Here is a 12,539-nt window from a genome sequence, read left to right as displayed (position 1 = left end):
ATAAACTTTGAAACTTATTAAATAAATTCCAGTCACATAGTAATGAGTTACAACCTTCGCTTCCGGCAAATGATAGTTTAAAGTGTTTTAATAAAAAAGAAAATACAATAAATAATAACACAATTGTTTCAATATTTTTTTATGCAAAGTAATTATTTATTTATTATACTTAAATGGTTTAAATTTACAAGAACTTAATAATTTATAATATCTCAAAATAAATAATTTAAAGTTACAATCACATGAAGTATAACTAATTCTAAATAGGATCAAATAGGTAATTATGTTAAAACAGATACGTATGTATTGTATTTACCGTAGCATTTTTACAAAATTAAATAGTTTAATAATAAATTACAGTTTACGTTCAAAGAATGATTGTAATTATTTTAATGTAGATTGGAAGATTAACAATTAAAACAAATATTATAATTTTTTGTTTTTGTTCTGTTGTTACCAAACTAATCATAAATAAACAAGATAATTGTATCAAACGTTGATTTTTACAATTGCTTTTGTTATACATAAAATTGGAAGTTACACCTACAAGTTATGATTGTGCTAGCCGTTCCGAAACCCTTTTGTGAGAAAAAGGTTCAATATCCTAATCATTCAGTCAAACCTTCATTGGTTAAATCCTACTTGTTTTACAACTCTTAATTACAAATTTACAACCAGTAATAGTCTTGTATTATGTATTTGTAACTAAGCTTTGTAAGTATGATAAATTTTGCATAGAACCGATTATTTATTATATTCAAATCGTTGTAACGTGTTAGAGATCACATGCCCTTTAATATCATTTGTATTTCCTCTAACGTTTTACCTTTGGTTTCGGGTATGCAAAATTGTGAGAACAACGCTGCAAATATACACAATCCTGCGAAAATGAAGAACGGAACGTGTATTCCGTACAAAGAACTGAGATGGATGTACACATAAACTGATAGAATTGCACACATACCATACGATATATCAACAATGCTCATTGCCATTCCTTTAACGCTAGTGGGAAACAATTCTCCTAAAAATACAATTGGAACCATTCCAAGACCAAATTTGAAAAACAATGAATACATGGTTACGGACACAACAGGGATCCAACTAAGATTAGAAATATCATAATCAGAATTTTTAATATAAAAATAAGTCGCCAGTACAGTAAGAGCTAATCCTGTCAAAATACTGGAGCTAACAAGAAGCTTTTTTCTACCAAATTTGTCTATAATAAATGAAGATGCTATGCAAGCAATAAGCATGGTCGCAGCTATGATGATTGGACCGGTCTCTGCAGAAATAACTGACTCAGCATCCGCTAAAATTGTGTGAACATTCATTAATAAAACGCTTATACCACTGAAATGCTGTGCAAAATTGAGTGTGATCGCTATAATAAATGCTTTAAGGTTACTCCTGACAATAAATATGTCAATGATCCTCCCTTTTTCCGATTCTTGTCTTTCAACGGCGCTCGTAATGTCTTTAAGTTCGTCATAAACATCTTCCCTTCTTCGGAAGGTTTGAAGAGATTTTAAAGCAGCTTCCTGATTTCCTTTGATGATATGATAATATGGTGATTCAGGCATAAAACTGAAGGTGATTATTTGAAGCGTAACACACGCTGCTCCTACACTCGAAGAAACTGCTATTGACGTAAATGGTGCGACGCTGTAAATCACCAGCACACCAAGAATCATGCTGGTGTAAACAAAAGTTCCCAAAAATCCTCGAATACTTTCATCTGCTACTTCTGCGATGTACATTGGCAGGGAAACAAAAGCTATATTACCAGCAGCACCGGCAAGGAACCGTGCACAATAAAGAACTTCTATTCTGGTTGCTGTTGCTATTAATATCCATGCTATTACGTGTTTTATGGCGGCCAATATTACAATTATTTTTCTACCCAAGAACTTCATATAAATTATTGTAAATAGAAGACCTGCGATATTTCCTATCATGTAGATATTTTCTATCCATTCTTCGTCGTGCTTTTCTATCTTAATGGGACTGTCGTCTAAATGTAGCTTCGGAATATTAGGCGCTGTCCAGCCATACTGCATGCCATCGCTTATGGTACCGATTGTTCCTGAAAAAGTTTAACTATTATAAATGCACTTATATTTGTAAAGAAATAGTCAGTTATTCTTAAAGATCACGGAGTATAACAACATTGATTATCACTTAATTGCACATTTTCATTGCATGTATTGAAGGAGTTTTTAGGAAAAAAATTTCAATTGGTTTTTTACAGTGTACTACGGTTTTATTATACAATTCGAATAAGTGTAGTGGACTCAAAGGGTTTTTTTTTGCGAATACTTCTAATTGTTCTTAAATATATTACTGAACTGAAAGCAATGTCTCAATCAAAAATGATAAAACATTGCAAAATTTAAACGAAAGGTTTGTTTCCTTAGGTAATAGAATTACAATTAGAGTTGAACTTGGTGCATCCATTAGGTAGACCAAGATCAAGTCAAATACGTATGAATTTCGTTTGTAATTATTTGAGAGTATCAAAAATGCACATTAATCTATGCCAATAAGTGGGAAACATGGACTCTAAAAAAAGAAGCACTTAAACGAAAGTTTTGTTTTCTTAGGTAATAAAATTAAAAGTGCAATAGACGTGATATAACGAGTACAAACTAAAATGTCAAGACTTCAGCAATGGCTGCACTGCCAGGCAGTAAATGTATCGCGTCGGCTTGGAATTGAACTTGGTCTATCCATTAGGTAGTAGGTAGACCAAGAACAAATCCAAATACATGTAAATTTGGTTTGGTGTTTGTAATTATTGAAGAGTATCAAAAATGCAGATTAATCTATGCGTATAAGTGGGAAACATGGAGTACTTTTAATTTTAAGTTTTCTCAATTAAAACGTAAAGGCAGATGCTAATGAGCATAGAGATTTCGACAATCTATTTAACCGATTGTTATGTATTATTTTGATCAAGATAAGGCTCCAGTTCGAAAACTTAAAGCACAACGATGCACTATAGTCCCGAAACTTTAACTTAACCCGGTATAACGTAAAATTTAAAACCCCAAGCTTCTGACGTCACATAATCTAAAAGGATTTACTTAATGCAAACTTATGAGGCGTTTTTATTTAATGATGCATAGATATCCATTACTTTGTCCAAATCGAGAGTTGCGATGCGATTTTTTCCCCGATAAACATGAGTTATAAATTATTTATCTAAGAAAATTTCACTTTTTAGCTGAGGGTAGTGATGAGGAAATGAACATACAGTTTGCGATAATCTTTATTCGAACTATTTAAACGCGTCATAGTTCTAGAGTATTACTGTATCGTGATTATTGCGGAACTCAAGATAACATGCGATATATATCTTTACAGAAATAAAAGTGTCTTGGGTTATAGATAAAGCATAAAATCTACAACAGTGTAGTTCACCTATGACCTGTGCAAGAGAAAATACTTTAGCTATGTCCTTGACCGAATGACAACTGCACAGCTTATTTTTATTCTTAACTCTTATGCATGTTCATATTTATTTAGGGTAAGATTCACGCATGATTTGGTCACATGATGAATTACAAATCGTAACTCTTCATTTTTAAAAAAAATTCGTTATAATCGCTTTAATCCAAGCGACACATGAAAAGATGTTGAAGTTTCCGCCACAGGGTTTGATTGAAATGAAAATTACAACCCTTTACTTTAAGGCCTGAAAATTCATCATCGATGGTATTTATCGCTACTGCTTCTAAGTCAATACGAAACTACATTGGACAGAGACTTTTTTGAATAAAATAATGTAGCATCGTGCTACAGATGGCGTTTACTGCGCCATTTGTAGTATTTTCTAAAGAGACTTTTTTGTTTGAACAACCTGAACAACCTCTTGTCAGTTGCCGTCTCTTTGACGGGGAGCACCGAACAAATTGAGGGGATGACACAAATTATTTCTTCTGCACTATAATCAATATCAATATGTATAGTATACATCTATTTAAAGGAAACAGTTTTTAAAAGTCCCCGAGGTAAGTGTTCTTACTGTCCAGCAAAAATTCCTGGAGTTATTATTCTGTCCTTACGACATACTATTTCATTGATGCAGAAATAGAAATTTCGTCGCGACTATTTGGTAACACTTCAATACATAAAATATTATATTTAGTTTGGATCACTAAACAATTTATTTACCTACCATCCGCAATGGATTATAATGCAATTTACCAAATGCATGAAACGATATGCAAATATTTATCTGCTATGCACTATGCCCGAAACGTCACTATTTCAGTTAAAATTTCTGACACTCGAAACGCGACTCCCGGAAACAGAATATTCAGAAAAAGATCTGTTAAAGTTTTAAATTTTGTGACTATTTTTCTGACCTAATGGAATAAAAAATTATTTTCCTTGTTATAGACTTCTTGGTGCGAAATGAGTAATATTAATTGATTGGAATACAAATTAATGGAATGTATATGTTAGCGGAATTACGTAGTAATACGTAAGTTATATCAATTAAGAAATTCAAACTCAGCATACGCATAGTTAAAAAAGGGTTGTGCAAATCGATTTTCGTGGCATGTGCATTGTTTGATGCGTAATTGAAATAACAGAATGAGTGTGATACCTATCACTTCAACAAACTGTTGTTTATTGCTTTAAATTTACAAACGAAACATTAAAAATGAAAAGATAACTGTCTAATTTGGTGTGTTGACCTCTTGATCAACACAAACGGATAACTAAAAAAATCTAAGCAGGTATTTGATGAATAACGAAGGAATGAAATTTTTGAAATGTATTAAATAATTTTACCTGTTATTACTGCTATTAGTTGAGGCCATTTAGAAATAAAACTTCTGCTGGTATTGTCGTCGATCATTTTCGTGTAATTATAAGTAACTGATGCGTATGCCTTACACAATAATTTATTTCAATTAACAATTTAATAATAATTTCTATACTGCTTCATACGTAGCCATCACTCGTCTGTGCTAAATTGAGTTTGGAGTGTTTCCAACGTTTTACTTAATCGAAAATATCGTATGTAACTGTTTGAAACTCTTTAGATAAAATTTTATTTTTATCAATTTTTTTTTCAGAAATGTTAAATTCGTGAACTCTTGGAGATTAAAATCCATTTCAAATTTAATTTGGATTTCAATTTAACAAGTGCACATGTTGCTGGAGATAAGATATGAGATTAGAAGAAAGAACATAAATCAATTAAATTTTTCACTATTTTTATTGACTTGTCGTTTCTCTTTAAATATAAAATAGTTATGCTACAGATATCAATTTGTTTATAGTCATCCCCTAAATTCAGCATTCATGAAAATGTTCAGTGAGTTATAGGTACATTACATTCTTGGTACGTGTTAAATTTAATTAGGGTTGTTATTTAGAGGCAGACTCAATATTCTGTAGAAAAATTTAAAGAAAAATAGGAAGAGAACATAAAAAAAATCGAAAGTGTGTTGGACAAATTCTGGTTCATGATCTCGAACATAATAATGTCAAATAAGATTTTTTTTGAATTTTTAGTCGATCAACAGGCACAATAAGCAGAAGATGTTAGTTCTAGATTGGTTAGAAACAAAAAAGGTTGAAATTATATACCTACCTATATTATTTAAAAGTAAAACCGTACCTGAACGTTGCAACACATAAATCTCCGGTGATATTTAGTCTTCATTTTCAAAAATAAAAAGAATTCGCCTGCAATAAAAGTAATAATTTATTATATCATTATAAAACTTACCATGGTTACGACTTGCAGTTATAGACAGAAGCTGTAAAAGAATCAGTCTCCATTTCATTCACCGCTGAGAATGGATTTTGGAAATGCCTATTTATACGTACGTATGAATAGTAGTCTAAATTTAGGCGCAAATTTACCCATAAATGTAGAATATTTGATCAGCATACTAATAGTGGAACCGATTCTGGTAAATCAAACTTAAGACTTAATCTTCAATCTTCCTTTTCTTTATGGGAAACCACCACTGCCGTTAAACACATTTTTTAGATATTATAGAAGGAATATAAAACAATTACTCCAATATTATTTATTCAAAATAATAATTTGTTTAACATATTTAATGGCTAAAATTTACATGAATTTAATAATTTATAATCTCTNTAATAAATAAGCAATTTCTTTTTTTTTTCTGGAAATTCCAGCAAAATTCAACTGCTGAAAGATCGTTTTTATATGATGACAAACGCAGGCACTTCATATCTTCATATTTAACGGTAAAAACGGCACATCTTTCATGGTCAAAACAGTTAAAAGTGGAACCCTTATCGCTTCATTTTATGATAGGGACGAAGGCCAGTATATTTACGTTACTCAAAAATTTCGCTTTAATAGCCAGGTTTGTTAATAGCCTACGGGCATACGTCTACTAAAACGAGCGAGATTTGACAAAGAGGATGGAGAGAGTGATTCACAATGTTTTGAAAAAAATTAGTCCCACTGATATGGAGGGGAGGGGTATATAGGATCCGCCATTGGTTTTATAGTTAACTCTGATTGTGAATCAGAAAAAGCAAGCGTGTAGACAGAAGATATAAGATTATGCGAATCGCGGGCAAATATAGTACAAAGTGCAAACTTATCCATTTTAAATTGGTTACGTGTCTGACATATCACAAGTTGAGCTAATATTCTATTACCTACATTTGTGTATCTTTAGCTGATACAAACCCAATATGGCTGCTCTGCTAATGCCGGGCACAAATACATCACTTCAATTTTTCAAATATTTAGCCCTTCATGGTAATCTTTATTCATACCACTATCGTGCGCCAAGGTATAGACACAGACTAATTAAGTACATCTAATAATTATTACATACTTCATCTGTATGTGACGTTTATTCACATGTAATCAATAGTAACTACTACTTATATTCAATGGCGAAAAATTCTACAATGTTCATGTGAAACCAACAATAATATAAACCACGCCTTTTCTTTAAAAAAAAGTGGATTATCTTTAGATGCGCTTTTGTCATATTTATTTTCACTTTCCTTCTTTGTTCTGACCGAACTCAAAAAATACATAATAGATAAANTTTTTTTATATAATTACGTTATTGTTGTTAATTATAAACTAACAAGATTATTCTAGCAAACGTTTAATAATAATTATTCAGCGTTCAGTCGAACTTCAATTGGTTAAATATTACTTGATTTATAACCCCTATCTGATTATAAATCTATAACCGGTGAAAGTCTCGCATTTGGTTTTAATTTAAACAATTAAAGTTTGCATACAACGTAGAGTGATAGTTTAGGATATTATGCAAAGAAATGAAAGATTTACTAATATTTTTATAGAAGATGGTTAATAGTGTTAGCCGCTTTACAAGAAGTTTAAAACATTCATGGAAAACATTAACACAAAACTCTAATCTAACTTACGATTATTTACTTTAATGTTAACTTAAGTTTATTGAATTTATTTGCAAACCTTATCTGATTTTTCAAAATGTTGACAAATGCAGAAGGTTACAGCAATTCACATGGCACTATTGGCACGAACTACATACATTAAAGGCTTCCCTAGACAAAAATTTTCAGTCTCTCAGAGTCTTTCAGCGTCTCTGAGAGCGTCTCTCACAGTCCTTTACAGTCTCTCAGGTATTGCCTAGGTGTTTTTATGGATCTCTCACAGTCTCTGTATGAGAGACTCTTCGATAAAATTGTTAATTCAGAGATTCGAGTCTCCCACAGAGAGACTGAATGGATAAAACTTAAAAATTGAGAGACTCGAGTCTCTCGTAGAACGACTGGGATCGCTGAAATATGTTGAACTTTTAACCATGTCTATAGAGACACCACTTATTGAGAGATTCGAGTCTTTTGTTTAGAGATTCCAATCTCTCGTTCAGTGACTGGATACGAAATGAGGACCTCTCTATGAGCGACTCGAGTGTCTCTGGTTCAGAGACGCTATGCCGTTTTTGTGACACTCTCTCGACAGTCTCTCTCAACAACACTAGAGAGACTCGATGAGAGACGGAGACTCGAGTCTCGCTTTCAGAGACTCTGAGAGACTGAACATTATTATCTCGGGTTCGTAACTATTTTTTTTTTTGCAATAATTATTTTTTAAAATCTACACCAACTGCAATACTCATTAAAAAGAGTCTTAATATATCGGTTATAGTAAGAAATGTGTAAGCAGGAACTTCAGTAGTACACTTCTTCTTTCTTCAGGAATTCTGATCAAATTATCAAATGGCTATCGCTAACCGATTATTTCCTATGTACAAATATTTATAATGTATTAGACATCACATGCCCTTTAACATCATTTGTATTTCTTCTAACGTTTTACCTTTGGTTTCGGGTATGAAAAATTGTGAAAACAACGCTGCAAATATGCACAATCCTGCGAAAATGAAGAACGGAACGTGCATTCCGTACAAAGAACTCAGATGAATGTACAAATAAACAGATGCAATTGCAAACACACCGTAAGATATGTCAACCATGCTCATTGCCATTGCTTTGACGCTAGTAGGAAATAACTCTCCCAAAAATATAATGGGAACCATTCCAAGACCAAATTTGAAAAACAACGAATACAATGTAACGGATACGACAGGGATCCAATTAAGGTGAGAAATATCATCATCAGAGTTTTTAATGTAAAAATAGGTGGCCAATACAGTAAGAGATAATCCTGTCAGAATACTGGAACTAACGAGAAGAATTTTTCTTCCAAATTTATCTATAATAAAGGATGATGCTATACAAGCAATAAGCATAGTCGCAGCTATGATGATTGGAGCGGTCTCTGGAGAAACAATTGATTCAGCATCCGCTAAAATTGTGTGAAGATTCATTAACAAAACGCTTATACCACTGAAATGCTGTGCAAGATTGAGGGTGATTGCTATAATAAATGCTTTGAGATTACTCCTGACAATAAATATGTCAATGATCCTTCCTTTTTCCGATTCCTGTCTTTGAACAGCGCTCGTAATGTCCTTAAGTTCCTCATAAACATCTTCCTTTCTTCGGAAGGTTTGAAGAGATTTTAAAGCGGCTTCCTGATTTCCTTTGATGATATGATAATATGGCGATTCAGGCATAAAACTGAAGGTTAACACTTGAAGCGTTACACACGCTGCTCCTACGCTAGAAGAAATTGCTATTGTAGTGAAGGGCGCGATGCTATATATCACTAGGACACCGAGAATCATGTTACTGTAAATAAATGTTCCTAGGAATCCTCGAATACTTTCATCGGCTATTTCTGCAACGTACATTGGCAGTGAAACAAAAGCTATATTACCAGCTGCACCAGCAAGGAATCGTGCAAAATAAAGAACTTCTATTCTGGTTGCTGTTGCTATTAATATCCATGCTATTACGTGTTTTATGGCGGCCAATATTACAATTATTTTTCTACCCAAGAACTTCATATAAATTATTGTAAATAGAAGACCTGCGATATTTCCTATCATGTAGATATTTTCTATCCNGTTATGTATGTACAAAACTACCTATTAGGAAAAATACTCATTTTAGAAAAAGTACTTATTATACATCGGGTGGGTGTACATGTCTATTTAAAAAAGCACCACTTTTTTACGAAACGTTTCTTCTCATTTTCGTTTTGTTCGAGTATCATTAATGGTTACTATAGCGGGTATCCGTTCAACATTTTCGCATATCTCCCAACCCTAGTTGTGATACCTATAAGGCAGATTATTAAAATTTCCCTTTTAGAGAGCAATTTTTCCTCCTCCATTTTCTGCGTTTCCTTTGTAAATCGAGTAATTTCAGAACTCAGCATTAATGGTAAAGCAATTTAAAGTTGAGGTAGCAATACGATAATGTTCTAAATGCATAAAAAGTTAAGGAACAGTATAAGAGGCTTCTAAAGTGAAACTCGATATTTGGGAAAAATAATGAGTTTTATAAGGATTGGTGAGGGTTAAAAATTTAATACGGCATCAAAGATCCTTTTAGGGTAAGTATCTCTAACAAACTCATGTATTGTATTAAAGGAATATTGGTGATCCATGAGGAAATATATCAACCAATGCTGCAATTACTAAACGAATTTGATTTTAAAAAGAAATCTTACTGTTTGTGTGGATTCTGTATTGCTGTTGATATTTGGCATGTTTTCTTAAAAATAAGTAAAATTAAGGATATGGATCAGAAATTTGTAAGAAGTTTCTGTAATTAAAAACTCATCGAAGAAATTCCTATTGAATTTATAACCATTTACCAAGATTGCCTACCTTTGAGAATAAATTAATGAAATACAGTTTTATCTACGAAATTGTATTATATCTTTCTATTAGATATTTACTTTTTTGCTATAAAAATGTTTACTGTACAGAGGTAGGAGTAATTGCGTATTAAGTTTTCAAAGATTTTGGAATATTTAGTAATATTTTAAGAACTGTATTATTTCTTCTGTTCTTTTAAAAAAAAGTTTTAGATAGATCGTTTGCTTTTTCATTTATTAAGTTTTCAGAATTCGCATATATATATAAGGCTTTTCCTCTTTACCCTTTAATATGGTGTCTACTTATTCTCTTGAACTATGAAGATAACTTAAGTAAAGAGTTACGAAAGAATGTTAATTGTCGTTGAAGCATCTCCACTACAATGGCATTCAGCGTACTTGAAACGTAAAAACGCTAGAGGTGAAGTACCACACTGCCGTGATGTGTGATGCTTAATTGGACGACACTGACTTTTTCTCACATGTATGATACGTACACCTCGAATTTCTTCTCTAACATCATCTTCTTTTCCTTGAAATTATTGCAAACACAATCTATTTTATTGAATAGATTATATCTGTTTGTCTCTCTGTCGTCTTTATATTCTGATGCTTCTCTATCTGTCGATATTAGATAGATAGGTAGCTATATTAAAAATATTAAGAAATTAATTATTACTTTACTGCACATTTATGGCGTTTTTGATATTATTGCATTTCGTCTTTTGTCGTGTATTATCGTTTTACTATGCAGTATAGATGCGTTAAAACTTGCTTTTCGTCATATGACTAAAGATCAAAAAGTCCTTTAATTTTGAAAAAAAAATCTCATGTTTGTCTCAACCCTTCTCAGTATTCGAATTTTTAAATGCGCACGCTGTACAAAGAACACTATTAGTATCCCTGGTATCCAATGTATAATTGTAAACTCAACCACTGATAACTTCAAGTTCTTAAACAAAAATTTCATGCAATCATTTTAATTTGCTTTGTAACAATAGTTATTGAAATGCTCTTGAAAGTAATTGACATTTTCTAACTAACGTAAGGTCATTGCAAGCATTCTAATGTATCGATTTGAACTTTGATTGATTGGATGATCCACATGGAAAGATACTTAACAGATAATGAGCAGAATACAAAATTGTTAGATTCTCAAAGTAACTTACTTTTGATTATTCCTTTCTGTTTAATTTTGCTAGTTTGGCTTTTGAATAACGTTGTTGGTAAGTTGAAGTTTTCGGAAGAATATTTGTACAGAAATTTTAATCGAAAAATTGGAATATTATCTGCATTAATCGTAAAATAAATAAGTAAGGCCAATAAGAAATTGTGTCAAAAACAAATAACTTTTATAAACATATTATTTTTTTTACCCAACTGTACATGTTAAGAATAATTCTAAAAGACATTTTTAAAAGTTCTTGAAAGACGGTAGTTCTTAATTACAGTCAAATTAAGAAATTGATATTTAATGTCTCACTTTCTGTTAATGTTGATGCTAGGGTTATTTTGTTTGTAAAAAATTGTTTAAAAATTCAGGCAATTTGTGTAATAAAGACCTAGTTATAAAAATCCTTTGAATTGGAATTTTCAAAATCGAAAAATATCTCTACAAATACTGACCTAACAAAAAGTATTTCCTTAATTTAATGATAATAAGATTTAATTCTTAATAAACCCCAAAAAGAACCTTTTGTTGACCAAAATATATGAAATAGTTAAAATATTAACAATACTAATTGGATAAGGATAATAATATTGCATCCACTTCAAATATCATGCACCTACTTTAGGGTACTTCAAACAAAATTTTTAATTTTCTTTTCTAACTGTTACCCCCTCAAATGTTTCCATTTGATGTAAAAAAAATCCTCGCCAAACATGAGCCTTATAGCTCAAATCTAAGGGGTCGCAATTTTTATTTTAGTTTCCCATTTAATTAACATACGAAAAATTCTTTTTTGTTTTAAATTGAATTTACACATAATTTACGCAATTTTTTCCAAAAAACCGTTTCATATTCTCAAAGTTGAGTCTATATAAACTAATACGGAACAAAATTATAATCCATGATTACTTGTAATCATACGATTAAGTCATTTATCTTATTATCATGTGTGCTGCCACCTACACTACGTACTGAAAACCACTTTTGAAATTTGTAATATATAAAAATACAATACTAACTAATAGTTTGATTAAAAATTTTGAGGATTATGCAAAAAAAAGAATTGCAAGCTATTTTTTCAAATTTCAAAATTTAGTAATTTTTAAATGGCTGTAACTA

At 31.5% G+C, this 12,539-nt stretch overlaps 2 protein-coding genes across 4 annotated transcripts; both read right to left on the bottom strand.

Moving 5' to 3' along the window:
* Positions 1-203: 203 nt before the first annotated feature.
* Positions 204-5,836, bottom strand: LOC108734570 (facilitated trehalose transporter Tret1-2 homolog). 3 transcript variants are annotated; one of them, XM_025980827.1, is made up of 2 exons: positions 5,753-5,836; positions 204-2,089 (listed from the first exon to the last, which is right to left on the bottom strand). In XM_025980827.1, the coding sequence occupies exons 1-2, from the start codon at positions 5,808-5,810 to the stop codon at positions 783-785; spliced, it is 1,365 nt and encodes a 454-aa protein (XP_025836612.1). In that variant the 5' UTR covers positions 5,811-5,836; the 3' UTR covers positions 204-782. The 3 variants fall into 3 exon arrangements, with proteins under 3 accessions (XP_025836612.1, XP_025836616.1, XP_018321691.1); XM_025980831.1 differs by lacking the exon at positions 5,753-5,836 and adding an exon at positions 5,642-5,700 and having other exon boundaries at positions 206-2,089; XM_018466189.2 differs by lacking the exon at positions 5,753-5,836 and adding an exon at positions 4,807-4,982 and having other exon boundaries at positions 207-2,089.
* Positions 5,837-8,084: 2,248 nt separating this feature from the next.
* On the bottom strand, positions 8,085-9,484 carry LOC108734507 (facilitated trehalose transporter Tret1-like). Its single transcript, XM_018466095.2, has one exon. The coding sequence runs from the start codon at positions 9,471-9,473 to the stop codon at positions 8,295-8,297; it is 1,179 nt and encodes a 392-aa protein (XP_018321597.2). The 5' UTR covers positions 9,474-9,484; the 3' UTR covers positions 8,085-8,294.
* Between the last annotated feature and the right edge of the window lie 3,055 nt (positions 9,485-12,539).

Source organism: Agrilus planipennis, unplaced genomic scaffold, assembly GCF_000699045.2.
Source record: "Agrilus planipennis isolate EAB-ADULT unplaced genomic scaffold, Apla_2.0 scaffold62, whole genome shotgun sequence".
Taxonomy (NCBI): Eukaryota; Metazoa; Arthropoda; class Insecta; order Coleoptera; family Buprestidae; genus Agrilus; species Agrilus planipennis.
The sequence above is the reverse complement of the archived record's forward strand: the minus strand, read 5'-3'. Positions and strand labels throughout refer to the sequence as shown.

What these genes read in the sequence shown, in the direction of transcription:
- LOC108734507 (XM_018466095.2), bottom strand. Translation starts at nt 9,473, where the DNA reads ATGATAGGAAATATCGCAGGTCTTCTATTTACAATAATTTATATGAAG.
- LOC108734570 (XM_018466189.2), bottom strand. Translation starts at nt 4,873, where the DNA reads ATGATCGACGACAATACCAGCAGAAGTTTTATTTCTAAATGGCCTCAA. An exon ending in ACTAATAGCAGTAATAACAG is followed by an intron (nt 2,090 to 4,806) that starts GTAAAATTATTT and finishes AAACTTTTTCAG; the next exon opens with GAACAATCGGTACCATAAGC.